A 16,684-nucleotide genomic window follows, 5' to 3' on the forward strand; every position below is an offset into this window, starting at 1 on the left:
TTTGTCTGATCGTGTGTTGCAGATGACATTACAAAAATGTTTTGCCAATAGCAGGGAAACAGTATATCATTTAGATTTCACGTTTTCCGTATAAAACAGCTGATAATCAATGTTAGTTGAAAGCTTTAACCTCTCATAAAATTGACTTATTTTCTAAGCGTTTTGGTGATTTCTTTCCTATTTCATCTCCCTCGTTAGAGGAGTTCATTTAAATGGTGTATAGCTATTTTTTACCCGATATATTATTATCAATCCGGAAGAAAATGGCGTTGCAAACGGATGTTAGACATGTTGTGACGATGTAGCCTTCCACAGTCTTAAAACAAGCTGCTCCTGGTGACGTAACTGTAAAGAGTCTCTGCTTAGAATACATCAATGTGTACTTGTGTTTTTGTTGAAAGTAAATCCATCCTCCTGTGACGTCATACATTTTACATAAACCATGAATTCATTAAACTTCTTGCAAGTAGATTTGTAATTCCTATGTTATGATAGGTGCACATCAAAAACTCAAATCGTTGTTTACTTGGAGATATTTAATAAGCGTTTTTCATCCTCATATTCGACATAATTCTATAATGACAAAGGGAAATAACTCTTTTCTACTTTTCTCTAAGTGATATATATAAAAGCTATAATTTTTCTAATGGAAAATTTTTTTTTCTTTTTTTAAAATTAATTTTAGTTTTCTTGCAAAGTAAGCAATAAAATTTAGATAGACAAACAAGTATCCATCCATTTATATTTAATTTTTAAACAAAAAAAAGTGTGATTTTCAGATGATAATTTCAGCCTTTGGTTTTTATTACGTTACATCTTAAATAGTATGGATACATATATATTTTATTTATTTTTTGATGAAATTCAAGTCCAATAAGTTAAAAAAAAGTTTTTAACTTTGAACCCATGATTTTATAGGTACGGAGTTACCTGAATGAAGTGGTAAAATATATCATTTTTATACATTTTTAACAACACACTGAAGTTAAAACTGTAAAGAAAACAAAATACCAACTAAAATGTAGCTTAAAGTAATAGCTTGATCAATACACAAAGCCCAATGTGTGTTTTCCCCCAAATGTATATTTTCCGACGGATATGGGTATATTGATACAACTTAGGCAACGCCTTTTAACTAATTTATTCTACACGTCGTATAAAAGTATAACAAAACTTCACAGCATCTTCCATCGGTTTCGGTCTTCCTCAATATATTTTTTCTAAAAGAAATAAGATATTTGTTGATTAATTTTATTAATTAAAATAAGACCCTTCTGTATTTATATATCTTGATGTTAATTATCTAAAAAGGAAGCTTCTTTCTGAAGAAAAAGTTTACATTTTCTCTGAACTTATAAAATGATCAACAGTTTTTAGAAATATAGTTACTTACTTCTGTGGATTTGTCCTCCTAGATTTCCGGTTGGATAATATCCCCCAACTCCTGTTCCGGGATATCCGTAGTTTCCGAATCCGAGATTTCCTGTGAATGTGGTGTATGAAGGACTAAGTCCGAAGTTGTAACCAGTTGGAAACCCAGTGGTGGGAAATCCCGTTAACCCATTATTGAGAAATCCACCAGAGCCAGTGGGATAGCCTAAAGAACTTCCAAATGTTCCATATGTTCCTGGGAAAGTGGTGCTTCCAAATCCAGTTCCAAGTCCTCCATAATATCCCAAGTACCAGGGATAGGGGTTTACTCTCAGATCAATGAAGTTCCTACCTGGTTCCCATGGATTTCCAGCAGGAAAGTACAAATAATGGCTGACCACAGTTGGATAGGAAGCAGCGTTGAATAGGTAGGATGATGATGGGTAGTATCCATTGCCAAATGTGTTGTACGTGCTGGGAAAGTAGGTTTGTAATCCCACATTTCCTATCCCACCAGTGGAATAAGGAAGGGTTTGGAATCCTAAACCCTGGATTCCACCTGCTGTATAAGGAAGATATGATCCACCTGTGGTGTAAGTTGGATAGGTGGCACAGGTCAGCCCAAGGAGGGTAGCAAAGAGTAAGAGGGAAATCATTTTGTTCCTTAAAGTAAAAGAAATATTTACTATTTCAGGTGATGCTTCACATACATTCACTTATGCTTGAAAAGAGAGTTTCTGTTATAGATAAATGTATAGTATTTCAGATCTATCATCATTATTACTATCAATTTTATTTTTTTAACAGTTACAGTTACCATTACCATTCTCTGACAAAAATAAATGATAAATGCTTGAAAATGAATATGTTTAAATTGAATTATGAACATTGAAACGTGTTGATGTTAAATTTGTTGATTTGAAGCCTGTGCTTAGATTTGTCGTGCTATGTACTTGAGAGGGAAAATATAGCCTTAATTTAACTGAAAATGAGTTATTTTTGTGGTTTTTACTCTCAGTCTCAAAGTTTTTTTTTCATAAATAAAATGTTATTTACTTTATAATAAACTTTATATGTGAAATGAAATAAAAAGAAGTATATTGATGATATGCATGTATTTCTAAAAATAATCCAAATTTGCCCAGTTTGAGATCAAATTTTAAAAAAAGACTGCACTGATGCATCGGTGACTGCCTTTACCTTTATGGTTTAGATATTTGTGCAGCCAGAAGCCAAACATTTCATTGAAATATTGGTTGTAGATGTGTTTTTAATTAATAAGTAATAAATAAAAATAAAATATATGTAAGTTCGAATTCTTCCTGCTACTAAAAAGTATTAAGTGAGAGCTTCCATCACACAGTGAGAAATCTACACACACACATTCAAACATTTTACATTCATTGGTTGATATTATAACTTCTCTGGTTTTATTGGTCAGGAGTTTTCATTGTCTTGTGAACAGTATTCAAGTATATCACGTTTTGATTTCTAAGAGAGAACTTGATATTTTCATGATCTATTCTGAAGGCTTAAAGACATCCAGACAATGTAAATATCTATTTTAGCCATTTACCAACATTATAAAAAGATGAGTTTATTTTAAAAAAAAAACTATCAGGAAGATATTATTTTGTAAATATTGTATTTATCAGATGTAGATAAATCTGATCAGTAAAAGTGTATTCTTCATTATGTCAGACATAGATAATTCTGTTGGACAAGATTAGTAAATGCAGCTTAATATATAGTAGGAAATGTTTCTAAGGAAATGTTTAAGTGTTTTATATTGTGAATAGGAAATATATGTAACGAACAAGTATTCAGTTATATCTTTAATATTCACATGAATTAACATCAAAAGTAGAAGATAATTGACCAGTGTTTGGAACCCGACGTTTGGTAAGAGCTTTCTGGTTTTGGAAAGAATGTAAATTGTATGTATATGGGAATAATGGAATGTGTATGTATTTAAAGGTAATTCTATCGTAATAATGTATAAATGTATTTTATGACTTGATATCATACAATTATGTTATATTCGTTTTATCATATTATCATATCATATTACATAGTCTAGAAATGTACATCATTAACGAAATCTGGTAAAAGCGACTGTCTTTATTCATTGCCGGCCCATTAACAGTAAAAGACTACTAGAATTTGGCGGAATACGGTACGAATAAATAAATCCGGATAATGTAGAATTACCGATAATGGAATTTTAACACTTTTTATAAGAATTCTTTAAGACTTTAAATAGTCTTTACTTTAGAGTTTTCAGGGACATCAGAACTTTTTTTTTAGATATTCAGTGTAAAACTATTCTATTTAATTTATCAGAATGCAATCAATGACCACGAAGCATAGCATTTTGATATATTCCTTACATTTCATTAAGTACCTTTGGTTATTAAATTAAAACTCTAAGTTTATACTGTCATAAAATAGTAATTTCATGATGTTAGATCAAAAAATATTAAAAGGAATTTATCTACAATATAATTTCAGTTAAAAAGAATTACTATACCTGCTTTGAAAATCTCCGACAAAGCATGTTTCATTCAACTTTAGACTGGTTTATATACCATTTTAACAGTGCAACTCAATGTTTCTTGTAATGAGACGATGATCTATGAGGTGGTAGAATGATTAAAATGATGGTAGGTTTAATAATTTGTGCGGTAGGCAAACCAAAAATGACATATGTTCACAACATAGTTTAAAATATGAACAATGAAATGTCCTTTTCCCAATCACGGTTTCGATATTTTGTGGGTTTGTTAACCCATTCATCAATAAATCATTGGTTAATACATTTATGTCCAAAATGCTTTTTGTATAAAGCATATGTAGTAACATTAACACGAGATCAATCGCATTTTCAAAGTGGGTCAAATAGGCATGGCTATGTTTAGACTTTACTTATCTTCTTGAGAAGAAGAGTTCTGTAAAAAGATATATGAAATATTCAAAGGATAATGTTTGATACGGCCTCTCAGTAAATTGGCGAGAAAATAAATTTTAGAACTTCTCTTTTTGTTTTGAATATACTTATTTTTTGATACATGCACTCTCCCTTTCTTACCCCACCCCCTAAAAAAATCAATCAAATGGGAGAAATAAATCATTATTTATATAAGGCCAAAAAAAAAATATGTGTGTTTCCGGTTTCCCGACCGACCCTATTTTTTATGCGCCGACCCTAACACTTTTTATTCCAAATCCAGACTACCAACCGTAATTGGTTTAAACAATAGAGTCTTTATAAATCAGAGTTCAAGAAACGCTTGTAACAATTCAATAGAATACACCACTTATCAAAGCATTTTAAAGATTTCTAAGTGCAGATTGACAGTATGGATGAAAGTTATCCTTGGTTATTTTAGCTAAATTATCAATGCAATAAATAGTTTCATAGGGCAGTGATATGTTAAAAATTAATGTAAAGATGTACAAGAAAAAAGCAGAGGCAAAGTTTTTTTTTTATATTTCTGGGTGTGGAGACTGCAGACATCGTAAGTCTTTGAATAGGCCAAACAATCTTTCACATTTTAAATATGATTTTAAAATGCTGCAGTTCAATTGCAAATGAAGTTTTTAGAATTAGTCTTAAACCATTAATTATGTATTCATTTTTTTTTTTGGAAATATTGAAAAGATTTAATTCTAAGGCTGTCGTCTGATCAACCAGAATTTCCTCTGTTTCTGAATTCAACACTTACAGTTACGATATTAATGTTTACTGTTATGTCAGTTGAACAGGAAAATAGAACTAAAAACCAATATATGATATATTTGTGGTAATGAATATTATACTCTGTTAATTTATAGTGGCTGTCATATTCATATTTTCTATTTAAATGAAAATAAAATCTTCGTATACATTCCAAATAAACCTTCGATTTAAGAAAGCTTTAATTCTGTAACAGTTGTCACTATCCACGATTGCTCCACCTGTAAAAAAATAATTCTTATTGTATAGAAAAATCATATGCAAGGAAAGGGGAAAACTTAAAAGCTCATTTAAAAAAAACAAAAAAACAAAAAATTAAACGCCGACCTACCTACCCTATTTTAAAATTTGATGAAATAGGAAACACACATATTTTTTTTTGGTCTAATTATTATTTATCATTATTTATGGTAGGGGTACACTGTTTACAATCTCGGTAGACTTCAGATCCACCTCACATTTATAAGCATAAAACTACACGAGCGTATTCAGGTACATTTTTTTCCTTTAACTTATCAATGCATTTTGTCAGAATTTATCTTTTTATGAAAGGCCAAAAATGGGGCGTCACGTAAGACAGATTAATGTAAGCGTGTTTGACGTGACTTTAAATGCCTTTTACCTTCAAATTATGACAATACATTACATGTATTTTGTAAGTTGTATTATCGAATCTAGTTTCTGATCGGTTTATCCCCAATTCAGCTGTTGAGAATTTGGCGATAAATTAAATCACCCGATATGTACACAATTCTCATATTCACATTGTCTATTGTACCCATTCTATTATTTTTCATTCATTGGAAGGACATGGTCACTATTCAGACCGAAATTCACTGTTATACGGTGTACAACAAATTTTAAGGCAAACCTGATTTGTAATCTGTTAAATAATTTACAATAACTTTTGATTTTAAAAAGCATTATTTACCATCTTTTTGTACTTGAATATGCCTTTAATGATTGCGGTATTATTACGATTGAGTTTAAACAGTCCATCGGTAGCTAAATGACCAACATTATACCTATATTTGTGATTGAATGTTAGTATGAAATAATGTTTACTCCATGTTTAATTCTCATATATTTACATGAGAAATAACATATGGCATAACCTATATTTACATGGTGATTTGGCACTAGTTCTAACACGTAAGTAGCTCTTTTCTTAATAAGATAATATTCCGGTCACAATTTGTACGTTTGTTTATCAAAAAAATGTGAGTTACTAAATTTTAATGTTTAGGTGTGGGATAAAATATATGAGATGATTTATGTTGTAAAATATGTAATAGAGAAAATCAAAGTTAAAGAGAAAAAGAGAGTTTATTGCAACAAAATTCACGATTTATTTTGCGGCATGAATTTAAGAAACCTCTATACAATCAATGAAGAATAAAATAAAGATAAATGTTCAGAACTCATATACTGAGGGTAAAGTTGAAATGTATGATTTTATTGTGGAACCATCCTGATATTAATTTTTAATTGTTCGAACAGTTACCAGTTGGCAGAGGATGGCTACTCCTCCATTGCACCTGATCTTACCTCTAAATTGTTTTAGAGGTCCATGTTTGCTTTGCTCCTGTTTTGTTTTTCCTTTGGACTTTAAAGGACTATATATGGTTTGAGCCTAAAATGGTCCCCTAAAATGAACATTGTTATTTTACTGTAATTCTTTGTTTTATTTGTACAAATATACATTTGAAGTTTTTTCATAATTTTCATTTTGATTTTAGTGCCCACAATTTAAAAATATGATATCATAAAGTTTATCTTTTCCCGCCATTTTCTCATTTTTAGCATAAAACGGCTTGTCTTGAGGTAGTTTTTCTTTCAGCAAACATTGAGCGACTACTTGAACAAACAAAATATTTTCACCAAAGATGTATCTTTCCAATACTTATAAGTGACATAAAGTTCGTTTTTGTTCAAAGAGTCGCTCTATATTTCCCATTCGAAAAAAGATAAGAAATATGTCAATGTTTGGTTGATTTTGATTGAATTATAAAAATAGCGTCACTTCTGACGTCATATACTGCCAGTGAGGGCATATTAATCAAATAAATAGGTGAAAAACATATTTCATGTCAACTCTTTTATAGAATAACACAACAAATTAATGTACCTGAATCATTTTAAAAATAGCGAATTTTTGGGGCCAAATTTGACTAATATTATATATAGTTCCTTTAAACACTGTTCGTTATTAGCAAATGTTATTAAAAATTTTATTTAGTATGGGACACTTGTCGATAATAATATGGATAAAAGTGTATTATAATCAAGATACTTTCACCAGTTAGAGGTTCAAAATAAAATATTTAACACAAAAATATGTTTTAAAACTTTTAAGAATGTAAAAATTAACCAAATATCAGCGGAATTCGAATTCAAGATTTACAGATTTTAAATGAACGCTCGAACTCTAACTTTGCGCTATACTAATTTTGAGAAAGAAAATACAGTAAAACTCGTTTAGTACAAACACCGATAAAGCGAATTCTCGACTATAGAATTGAATAATAGTTTGTTTACAGTTAAAAAGTTTGCACTACCTTTTTATTTGATGAATTTATTTTGCATAAATTCTAGGATTTACAATTCGATTTTAAAGGTTTTAAAAGAATGTATTTTATTTCAAAGCCTCAATTAGCAAAACTTGTCGTCTGGTTTATAGAAAACATGGTCCCTAGGACTTCGCTATAACCGAGATTTACTGTTTTCAATAAATCACACTTCACTTTATTGTTTATTTCGATAAATAGTACATTATAATATAGAGGTGTCCCATACCACCTTCAAAATCTAAATTAACTTGCAAACTATTATTTAGCTCCTTAAAGAGGTTAGAGAATCAGTGTAGGTAGGAATGGTAACAGTCTTTAAAACATGCTATTAATAAATTACCATGCTACAATTTGTAAAGTTTTTTTTTATATGTATCAATGCATCCTGATATAGTTTTGGATTTTAAAATGTTAAAACAACGATAAGAAAAACAGCAAAAAACATTTGTATTAATATTTTTGTATTGGTCTTCATAAAGCTGCTTTGATCAAAGTACTTGGCCAAATCGCTCAGGTGAGCAATGTGGGCCTCGAGCCTTTTGTTATGTATTAGGTCAACAAAATGCAGGCAACCTATTATCCATACAGTAGGAACTGTGATTTTGCAAAAATAATATCGAATTCTACAGTAATATTGCAGATAAAACATCTTAATGAAACTTCAAATTCAGATCAAGTATAAAGTTTCTGTCAACTTTTGCAGCATAATGTCCAATACATAGCAGATGTACAGCTATTTTACATACTTTGTAGTATTAAAAATAACACATACAAAGTTAGTAAACAAAATAATTCCACTTTATTACATAATTTGTAGCATTATAAATCGTACAGTTAGTAGGCAAAAATATTTTCTGGAAGTACAAATTTACTGCATACGTAAGAGTAACATAAATTAAACTTACAAAGTTATAGAATACTCACTATTTTTCTAGTTAGACAACTATACGACGCTATTTATGATTACTAACTGAAAATGTATTAACATTAGGCCTTTATTTACGTTCTTCATACTGTTAATGTGATTGAGGTATTTTAATGTGTTATGATATATTCTATTCTAAAATTCCAACTTCCTTTGTAAAATAATTAAACCGCTAAATATTTTAATAAGTCACTTTACACTCGATGCAGTATCATTAATTTTATCAACTAATATGTACCATTTTTAAGTGACAAACTGTGTTTCTGAGACAGTACTTTGCAATAGGAGTAGTAAAACAAAATGACAATGATTTTTTTTTACTAGTTCTAATATTATTTATATCTACAAATTTATATATAGTAGGGGTTAATATTTTCTGAGAGGTAAATATTGCATTAAACAGATAATAAAGAAGAACAAGATACATTGACACTAGTTTATTCTACATATCGTACAAAAGTATAACAACATTTAAATGCTCCAGTCTTTCATTCTTCTTTAGTATACTTTCTCTGAAAGAGACGTCAAATTTGTTATTCTTGTTGAAATTATTATAAAACTTATGGAAAATGCCTCAAATCTGAATGTCTAAAAACATATATTGATGAAGTTTTTAAAAAAGTGATAACACTTGTTTTTTAATTACTATCATTGTTTAACACTAAAGTGACCTGAGAATCGCATCGCTTACTTCTATGGATGTTTCCTCCTATATTTCCACCAATTTCGAACCCGAGACTGCCAGTAAAAGTTGAGAAAGACGGATGAAGACCAAAATTGGAATCAGTTGGAAACCCACCGGTTGGAATATCAGTTAATCCGTTAGAGAGATCTCCACCAAAACCAGTGGGGTAGCCCAAAGAACCTCCAAATGTTCCAAAAGTTCCCGGGAAAGTGGTCCTTCCAAATCCAGTTCCAAGTCCTCCATAATATCCCAAGTACCAGGGATAGGGGTTTACTCTCAGATCAATAAAGTTCCTACCTGGTTCCCATGGGTTTCCACCGGGGAAGTACAAATAATGGCTGACCACAGTTGGATAGGAAGCAGCGTTGAATAGGTAGGTTGAGGATGGGTAGTATCCATTGCCAAATGTGTTGTACGTGCTGGGAAAATAGGTTTGTAGGCCAAAATTTCCTATTCCAGCGGTGGAATAAGGAAGGGTTTGAAATCCTAGACTCTGGATTCCACCTGCTGTATAAGGAAGATATGATCCACCTGTGGTGTAAGTTGGATAGGTGGCACAGGTCATCCCAAGGAGGGTAGCAAAGTGTAAGAGGGAAATCATTTTGGTCCTAAATGATAGAAAAATATCTACATTTTTAACCATTGTCAAGCACTTAATATGTTGCTTGAACAATATTTTTAGAAAAGCAATAATTCTTGGTTTGATCTAATTACTGCATTTTATTTAAATATCTTAAATATTTTAAATAAGGTTACATTGTGTAAAAGTTGGTTTTTGGTTATAATGTCAAATCTAATATCATTTAAGAATTATAAATGGTAAGGAACGAAACGACGTGTAAACCTTTTTTTAATCACTGGACTTCTTTAAAAATATTAATAATGAAGATGGTGAAAAAAAAAACCAAAACGCACATAACATAAACAGGTTGAATATCAAAAGTAAGTGATCACGTTAAGAAACCAAGATCTGAAAATTAAATGCATGTTGATATATGTATATCAATGTTTAGATGTTAAAATGACTTTGAAAAATAGATAAATGAAATAAATGTTAAAGGCATGTTTAGTTTTTTTTTATTTTTCTAAGAAAAAAATAGTGAAAATGAAGTTAAAAACATTTCTAAAAGCTTTTGAGGTTGAAAAATAAGTTTAAAAACCATCTATATTTCAAATTTACCTGCCTTGATATATCTAAAGAACCTGTTTAACCTGATCGAAATCACAGCAGGTTTATATATCAATTCAAACGTACAAATTAATGTTCACTGTGGTGAGGCTAAGTTCAGTGAGGTGTTATAATGATTGAATTTACGCTGAGTTTAATTATTTTTGTGGTAGGACGACAAATGTACGTTTGTTTTAAGCATTTATAATTACACAATGAAATGTCCTTTTCTCTTTCAATTGATAAACTTTACGTTTCGGATGATAAATACTTATTGATTAATAAATCAACTTGCTCAATGAATGTTTGTACATGTTTCTCTTACGTATCTTTCCTAACGCAAGAAGATACAAAGCCGTCAAAAATGTTATCTGTCATCATAAATTTCAAACTTCTGGCAAACTTCAAGTCGCTTGAAATCGCAATCTAATCAAGGTCGGTGAGTTTAACATTACTTGAAACATTATTAATACTGATGTTTGATCAATTGCATAGCAACTACTGTAAAACAATGGTGTCTTTGTAAATCCTTTGACAAGTATTCATCTTAATATGTTCTTGTTCATCTTGCAGTATTCAAACATTAAATCTAAGAATGGTTAACATGTTTACTACGTGTTTTAAACCATTTCAATATATTAATGTAGGTGTATCTAAAATTCCGTTCTATTTCATAACGAAAACGGAAATCGAAATTTGTGATTTCATTATTTAAACAATAAAATGCTGCTTTTTTGTGATTCATTCGGGATATGAAGGTAGCAACATTGCAGAAAAAATACATAACCCGCGTTAGCGAGTTTTTTATTTTTTTTCTGCAATAATCGCTACCTTCATAACCCACATGAATCATCAAAGAAAGCATTTTATTGTTTAAATTAATATATTTTCTTTTAGGTAATTGATAAATTGATTAAGAAAAGAAAGTAAACTTTAATAAATTACTGTTAATGTACGTAAGTACGGTAGCTTAAAGAAACAGCCAAATCGTCTCATGTGAGACTTAGAGTCTGACATCCTCATGATTATTTCGTGCAGTCCGTGATTTTTCCTAGGTCGCTGTAGGTTTGGGCCAATCGATAAACAGGGTGTGTTGATATCTGTCCTGTCAGCTTCTTGTCAGTTTCAGCCGCTGCAGCTTTCGACCAATCGATAAACGGGGCGTATAGATTTCAGTCTGGCTGTTTCTATAGAACTATGAATTAACTAAAAGTTTCCGTAAGACATAGAGGGAATAATATTTGGTAGATGTAAATATATTCAAATAACTGCAATCGCTTATAAAGCCCAACATCATCGATTTAAAGTGTTTGAAAGTAAAAATATTCTAGGTTTAGCTCAAAATCAATTGCATTCGAAATTAAGCCAATTTAAAAATTGCTAATAATATTGTTTTTTCAACTAATGGTAATCAACAAAAATATTGTAAAACATATAAAATCTACTTTTCGTTTATATTATTTATTTTTAACCTGTCCTTGATTTTTCTTTACCGATATTAATTCGCAGTTGTATTTTTGCTGTATAATGTCCATTGAGAAAAAAAGAGAAATTCATGTTTAATTAAATCAGATAAAGTTCAGTTTATGGAAAATATATACAGCTTCTAATGGCTGTCGTTATAATGATTTGTATGTTCATGTACTCAATTGTGTGCATTGTCAAAAACTAATCATATATATTTGTATGATCGATAATCGAATATACTAGTATACATGAAGATAAAAACTTTAAATAACAAATGTTGTGACCTATCAGAAATGCTGCTGTTGTGGTAATTCGTTCTTACTAGTGGTTTTTACTTGACTGTTACGCCATTGATGCCTCTATAATTGAAAATTCCCGATTTGTAATATTCATATAAAAAAATAGCACCGCTTGTTAACGGTAACCCTTGTTAACAAAAAGTCATTTTATTGTTTTTCTTTACATCACTGCTTTATTTGGTTTGAATATCGCCAAACAATAAAACTATACAAATATTTAAAAGATATGTATAGGGTGGGATTATTTAGAGTATACTATTTGCGCAGAGAAAAAACAGCAACTCTTGTTAATGCTTAATCATTTGACAGTGGAAAATATCGGACAGATACCGAGTTTTTGAACAAAGCAATGCTAATAGTAAAAACGGATCATATGCTTAAATACCTACAAAATAGATATATTCAGATGAAATCTGATTTATACAATATCGTTTTTGGCTTAATTCCTACCAGAGGGTAATTTTTGACAAGTTTTGACGCTTATTAATGCAAACATTGCGAAAGGTTTTATCAGTCCTTGATACAAGAAATATTAAAGAGTGTCAAATACTGTTGTCTCTAAAATGTTGGGGTTTCATTTCATTAAAAATTTATATTTCTATTTTTTCCTTCCCGACTTCAGTAGCTGAAAAATGGACAAATATTATCACTAGCCTATCTAGCGACATAAGGAAATCCCTGTGACATCTATAATTTGATGTTAAAATAAAAATAATAGTACATTTCAAAAATAAACGGCGATGTATTGTATATAAATTAAGTATTCACTTCCAAAATCATTTATTGCAAAACAAGCATAATATTATCCCGTTACTTCAAGGAAAAACGATCTTAACTTGAGCGACAGTGATATTTCAAAATGGAGTCATATAAATGAGAATAACTTTAAAACACGTTTCACTAACACCGACAGTACTGGTCATGGTTTATTTGATAATAAAATCATACCTTTATTTACAAAAAATTTTAAAATGTTCCTCGTCTTCTTTGAACTTAAAACAGATTTTATTTTCTCATGAAAGTACAGATTTTTTTTTTAAATTAATACAGAACACATTTTTTTTAAACATCGGTATCATGTTTAAGAAATGATATTTATGGGGAAAATAAAATGATATTATGTGAAACATTCTACCTCAAATGATTGGGAAATTGCCTTTCATTATATATTTACATAACAAAACCATCATTCTACAATGTACACAAAATTAGATAAAAATCGGACCATACTGCCTATAACACTTTGCGATCATTTTTAAATTTTTGCTCCTTTTTTTGATTTAACATATGATTGATGATTGTTAATATAATAATTGTGATAAGCTGTTTTGGTATTCTTTCAATGAAAAAAATGACAATTACAAACCGTGAACCATTTCAAAAATCCATAAAACGAAATACAAATTCAAAGCAGAGCAACACGGACCTCCAAATAGATAGAGGTAGGATCAGGTGCCTAGGAGGAGTAAGCATCCTCTGCTAACCGGTCACAAACGATCTTAACTTGAGCGACAGTGATATTTCAAAATGGAGTCATATAAATGAGAATGACTTTAAAACGTCTTACTAACACCGACAGTACTGGACATGGTTTATTCGATAATAAAATCATAGTTTTATTTTAATAACAAATTTAAAATTTTACCTCGTCTTCCTTGAGCTTAAAGCAGATTTTACTTTCTCATGAAAGTACAGAATTTTTTAAAAAATTAATACAGAGCATATCTTTTTATTGAAGCAACGAAATAATGTTAAAGAAATGATATTTAGGGGGAAAATAAAATGATAGTATGTGAAACATTCTACCTCAAATGATTGGGAAATTGCCTATCATTATATATTTACATAACAAAACCATTGTTTTACAGTGTTCACAAAATTAGATAAAGATCGGACCATACTTCTTTAAACACTTTGCGATTACTAGTATTTTTAAATTGTGCTCTTTTTTGGGGTAAAGATATGATTGATGATTGTTAATATAATAATTGTGATAAACTGTTTTGGTACTCTTTCGATGAAAAAAATGACAATAACAAACCTTGAACCATCTCAAAAATCAATAAAACGAAATACAAATTCAAAGCAGAGCAACACGGACCTCCAAATAGATAGAGGTAGGATCAGGTGCCTAGGAGGAGAAAGCATCTTCTGCTGAATGGTCACACCCGCCGTGTGCAAGATATTTTTACAAACAATGATAATATTCTTCATAGATATACTTTAAAAAAATAACGTTTTTCTAATGCTAAGTGTATAATATTAGAGAATGTTTCAACATGAATTAATGACGATCAAATTTAATCTTTCAAATTTTTATTCGAAGACCAATTATCGGGGGGAAATTTAAAGAATAATATAAGATAATTTTGAGAAGACTCTCATTTGTGAACTCACGATTGAAAATCACTGACCATGTATGTAAGTGGGGTTTGTTTTGTTCAGCATTCGTCGAAAGGTAGAACTATGTCATTTTTTGGTCTCATTTATGAGATTGAACACACTGCTAGACTTTACCGTTGCGACAAGTGCATCGATTGCACGAAGTACTGCAGACCTTGTTTGGTCTCCGAGGTCATAGACATTGCATTTTGGGCACCTCCGTTAACAAGATACTTACCACATTGTCGTCGTGGTGTGTGCAAATCGCTTATCAATACGATCTCTTTTTTATTAGCAATGATTATTGAAAAAAAAATCGTCATCAGAATAAAAGAATCGACAGTTTTACCAAACATCAAAATCAAAACAAAGATTCTAGTACCTCCCTTTAAAAATCAAGATCAGACAAACAAAAACGTTCTTTTTGACAAAATGTAAGGCAAAGAAAAAAAAGACAAGAAGAAACTAGATAATGATGTAGATTGTTGAGAAAAGGAATTTAATTCCCAAATCACTTCGACCTGCAAACGTGCTTAGAAAGAATCATATAGATTTTTTGATAAAGGAAAAGAAAAATAATGTATAGGCGCAGAGCGATATATCTAACAAAAAAAGCTACAAAAACTCTGACACATCCTAGTGGAGAAAGTTGCTGCTTTCGTGAGTATGATAATTTGTAAACAGAATACTTTCTCCATTTTTGAAAATGTTGATTATCATCTCATATGACCATCAAAACTTAACAAAACTGTTTTCATAATTGTATTAAAATCAAAATACCAAAAAAATATATAGACTTTGATTTTAAAAACTTTGCTTTTAAAAAATGAATGAACATTCAGTGCGTCTTAAAATAGTTTGATAGCTCTATGTCTTACTGTTTTGATATTTGGACGTGAAGTTTATGCAAGATAATTTTTTCCTGCCATATTGTGTATGAAATCTTTCCGGTCGGCTATTTGTTTTGAGATTAACCTGGCAATCTTTACAACAAAAACACAAACCAAGCATCAACACAGGTATATCGCACTTTTAAGCACCAATGTCATTCAAGATTTCGGCAGCAGTGATTTAATAGGCTAACAGAAAATTTTCGCTTTGAGGTGAAACCGTACAGAATGTTGTTAGATCTTATACCCCTTATGGGATGTTGTTAGATTTTTAAATCGTATTGTAGAGGAACGGTTTTTACAAGTTTGATTTTAATAGGATTGATACAGCGTAGTACTTTAAATGTAAAAAAAAGTCATAGGCTTCTATGGGGTTTGATGGGGTTCCAGCAAGAAAGAGAAACAAGCGGTTTATACTTATAAAAGTAGTGTTCAGATTTAAATATCAACGCAAACCTTAAGTACGCAAAATTACGAATCCGGAAAGTTTAATATTGCACTTCTGTACATGTTTCGATTTTTTACACGAAGAGTTATTTTACACACCTGTAGGTAAATCATTTATCGTAGTTATAGTTACTAAAGTAAATGTTTTTCAGTGACAGTCCATTATTAAAAACGCAATGGCTTCAGGTACACCATTAGATTATTATTTTCAATTTATCTTACAACAAATACCAACATTTCAAAAAATTCAACATTGTTTCTCTAGCTCAATCATCGTTATGGTTATTCATTCTTATCAAATTACATATTTTTAATTTCTTGTCGTGTGTTTCAAATGACTTTTTACAGTATAAATATTTGTTTTAGTGTTTTAGTGATTTTCCATGATTCAATTTGTTCTTTGTATTTACTTTAATAATCAAATAGACATTTTATGATTATCAATTGATGCAAAACAGATGCTTAACTACTAATTTATTCTAAATATCGTAGAAAAATATAACAAATTCTCTTGCAGTCATCATCTTCAGTATATCTTCTCTGAAAGATATAAAATAGATCAAATAATTAAAGATCACAGGAAAAATGTATAAAGATAAAGCATTGTGAGATATATATATATATATATATATATATATATATATATATATATATATATATATATATATATATATATATATATATATATCATAAAAATATTTTACATATTTAATTGCATGATAAGGTCATCAGTTAAGTACCGGG

The 16,684-nt window shown here is 30.0% G+C and overlaps 2 protein-coding genes across 2 annotated transcripts; both read right to left on the minus strand.

Moving 5' to 3' along the window:
• Positions 1–1,128: 1,128 nt before the first annotated feature.
• On the minus strand, positions 1,129–2,030 carry LOC128179568 (shematrin-like protein 1). The gene is made up of 2 exons (XM_052847009.1): positions 1,394–2,030; positions 1,129–1,220 (listed from the first exon to the last, which is right to left on the minus strand). Exons 1-2 carry the CDS (start codon positions 2,025–2,027, stop codon positions 1,207–1,209), a joined length of 648 nt encoding a protein of 215 aa, XP_052702969.1. The 5' UTR covers positions 2,028–2,030; the 3' UTR covers positions 1,129–1,206.
• A 7,210-nt stretch (positions 2,031–9,240) lies between these two features.
• LOC128182300 (uncharacterized) lies at positions 9,241–9,888 on the minus strand. The gene has a single exon (XM_052850881.1). It carries the CDS (start codon positions 9,886–9,888, stop codon positions 9,241–9,243), a length of 648 nt encoding a protein of 215 aa, XP_052706841.1.
• Positions 9,889–16,684: the final 6,796 nt, after the last annotated feature.

The sequence above is a fragment of the Crassostrea angulata genome, chromosome 4 (assembly GCF_025612915.1).
Source record: "Crassostrea angulata isolate pt1a10 chromosome 4, ASM2561291v2, whole genome shotgun sequence".
In the NCBI taxonomy this organism is placed as follows: domain Eukaryota; kingdom Metazoa; phylum Mollusca; class Bivalvia; order Ostreida; family Ostreidae; genus Magallana; species Magallana angulata.

Bases quoted from the DNA above. Each gene is read 5' to 3' on its own strand.
- LOC128179568 (XM_052847009.1), bottom strand. From the start codon at position 2,027: ATGATTTCCCTCTTACTCTTTGCTACCCTCCTTGGGCTGACCTGTGCC.
- LOC128182300 (XM_052850881.1), bottom strand. From the start codon at position 9,888: ATGATTTCCCTCTTACACTTTGCTACCCTCCTTGGGATGACCTGTGCC.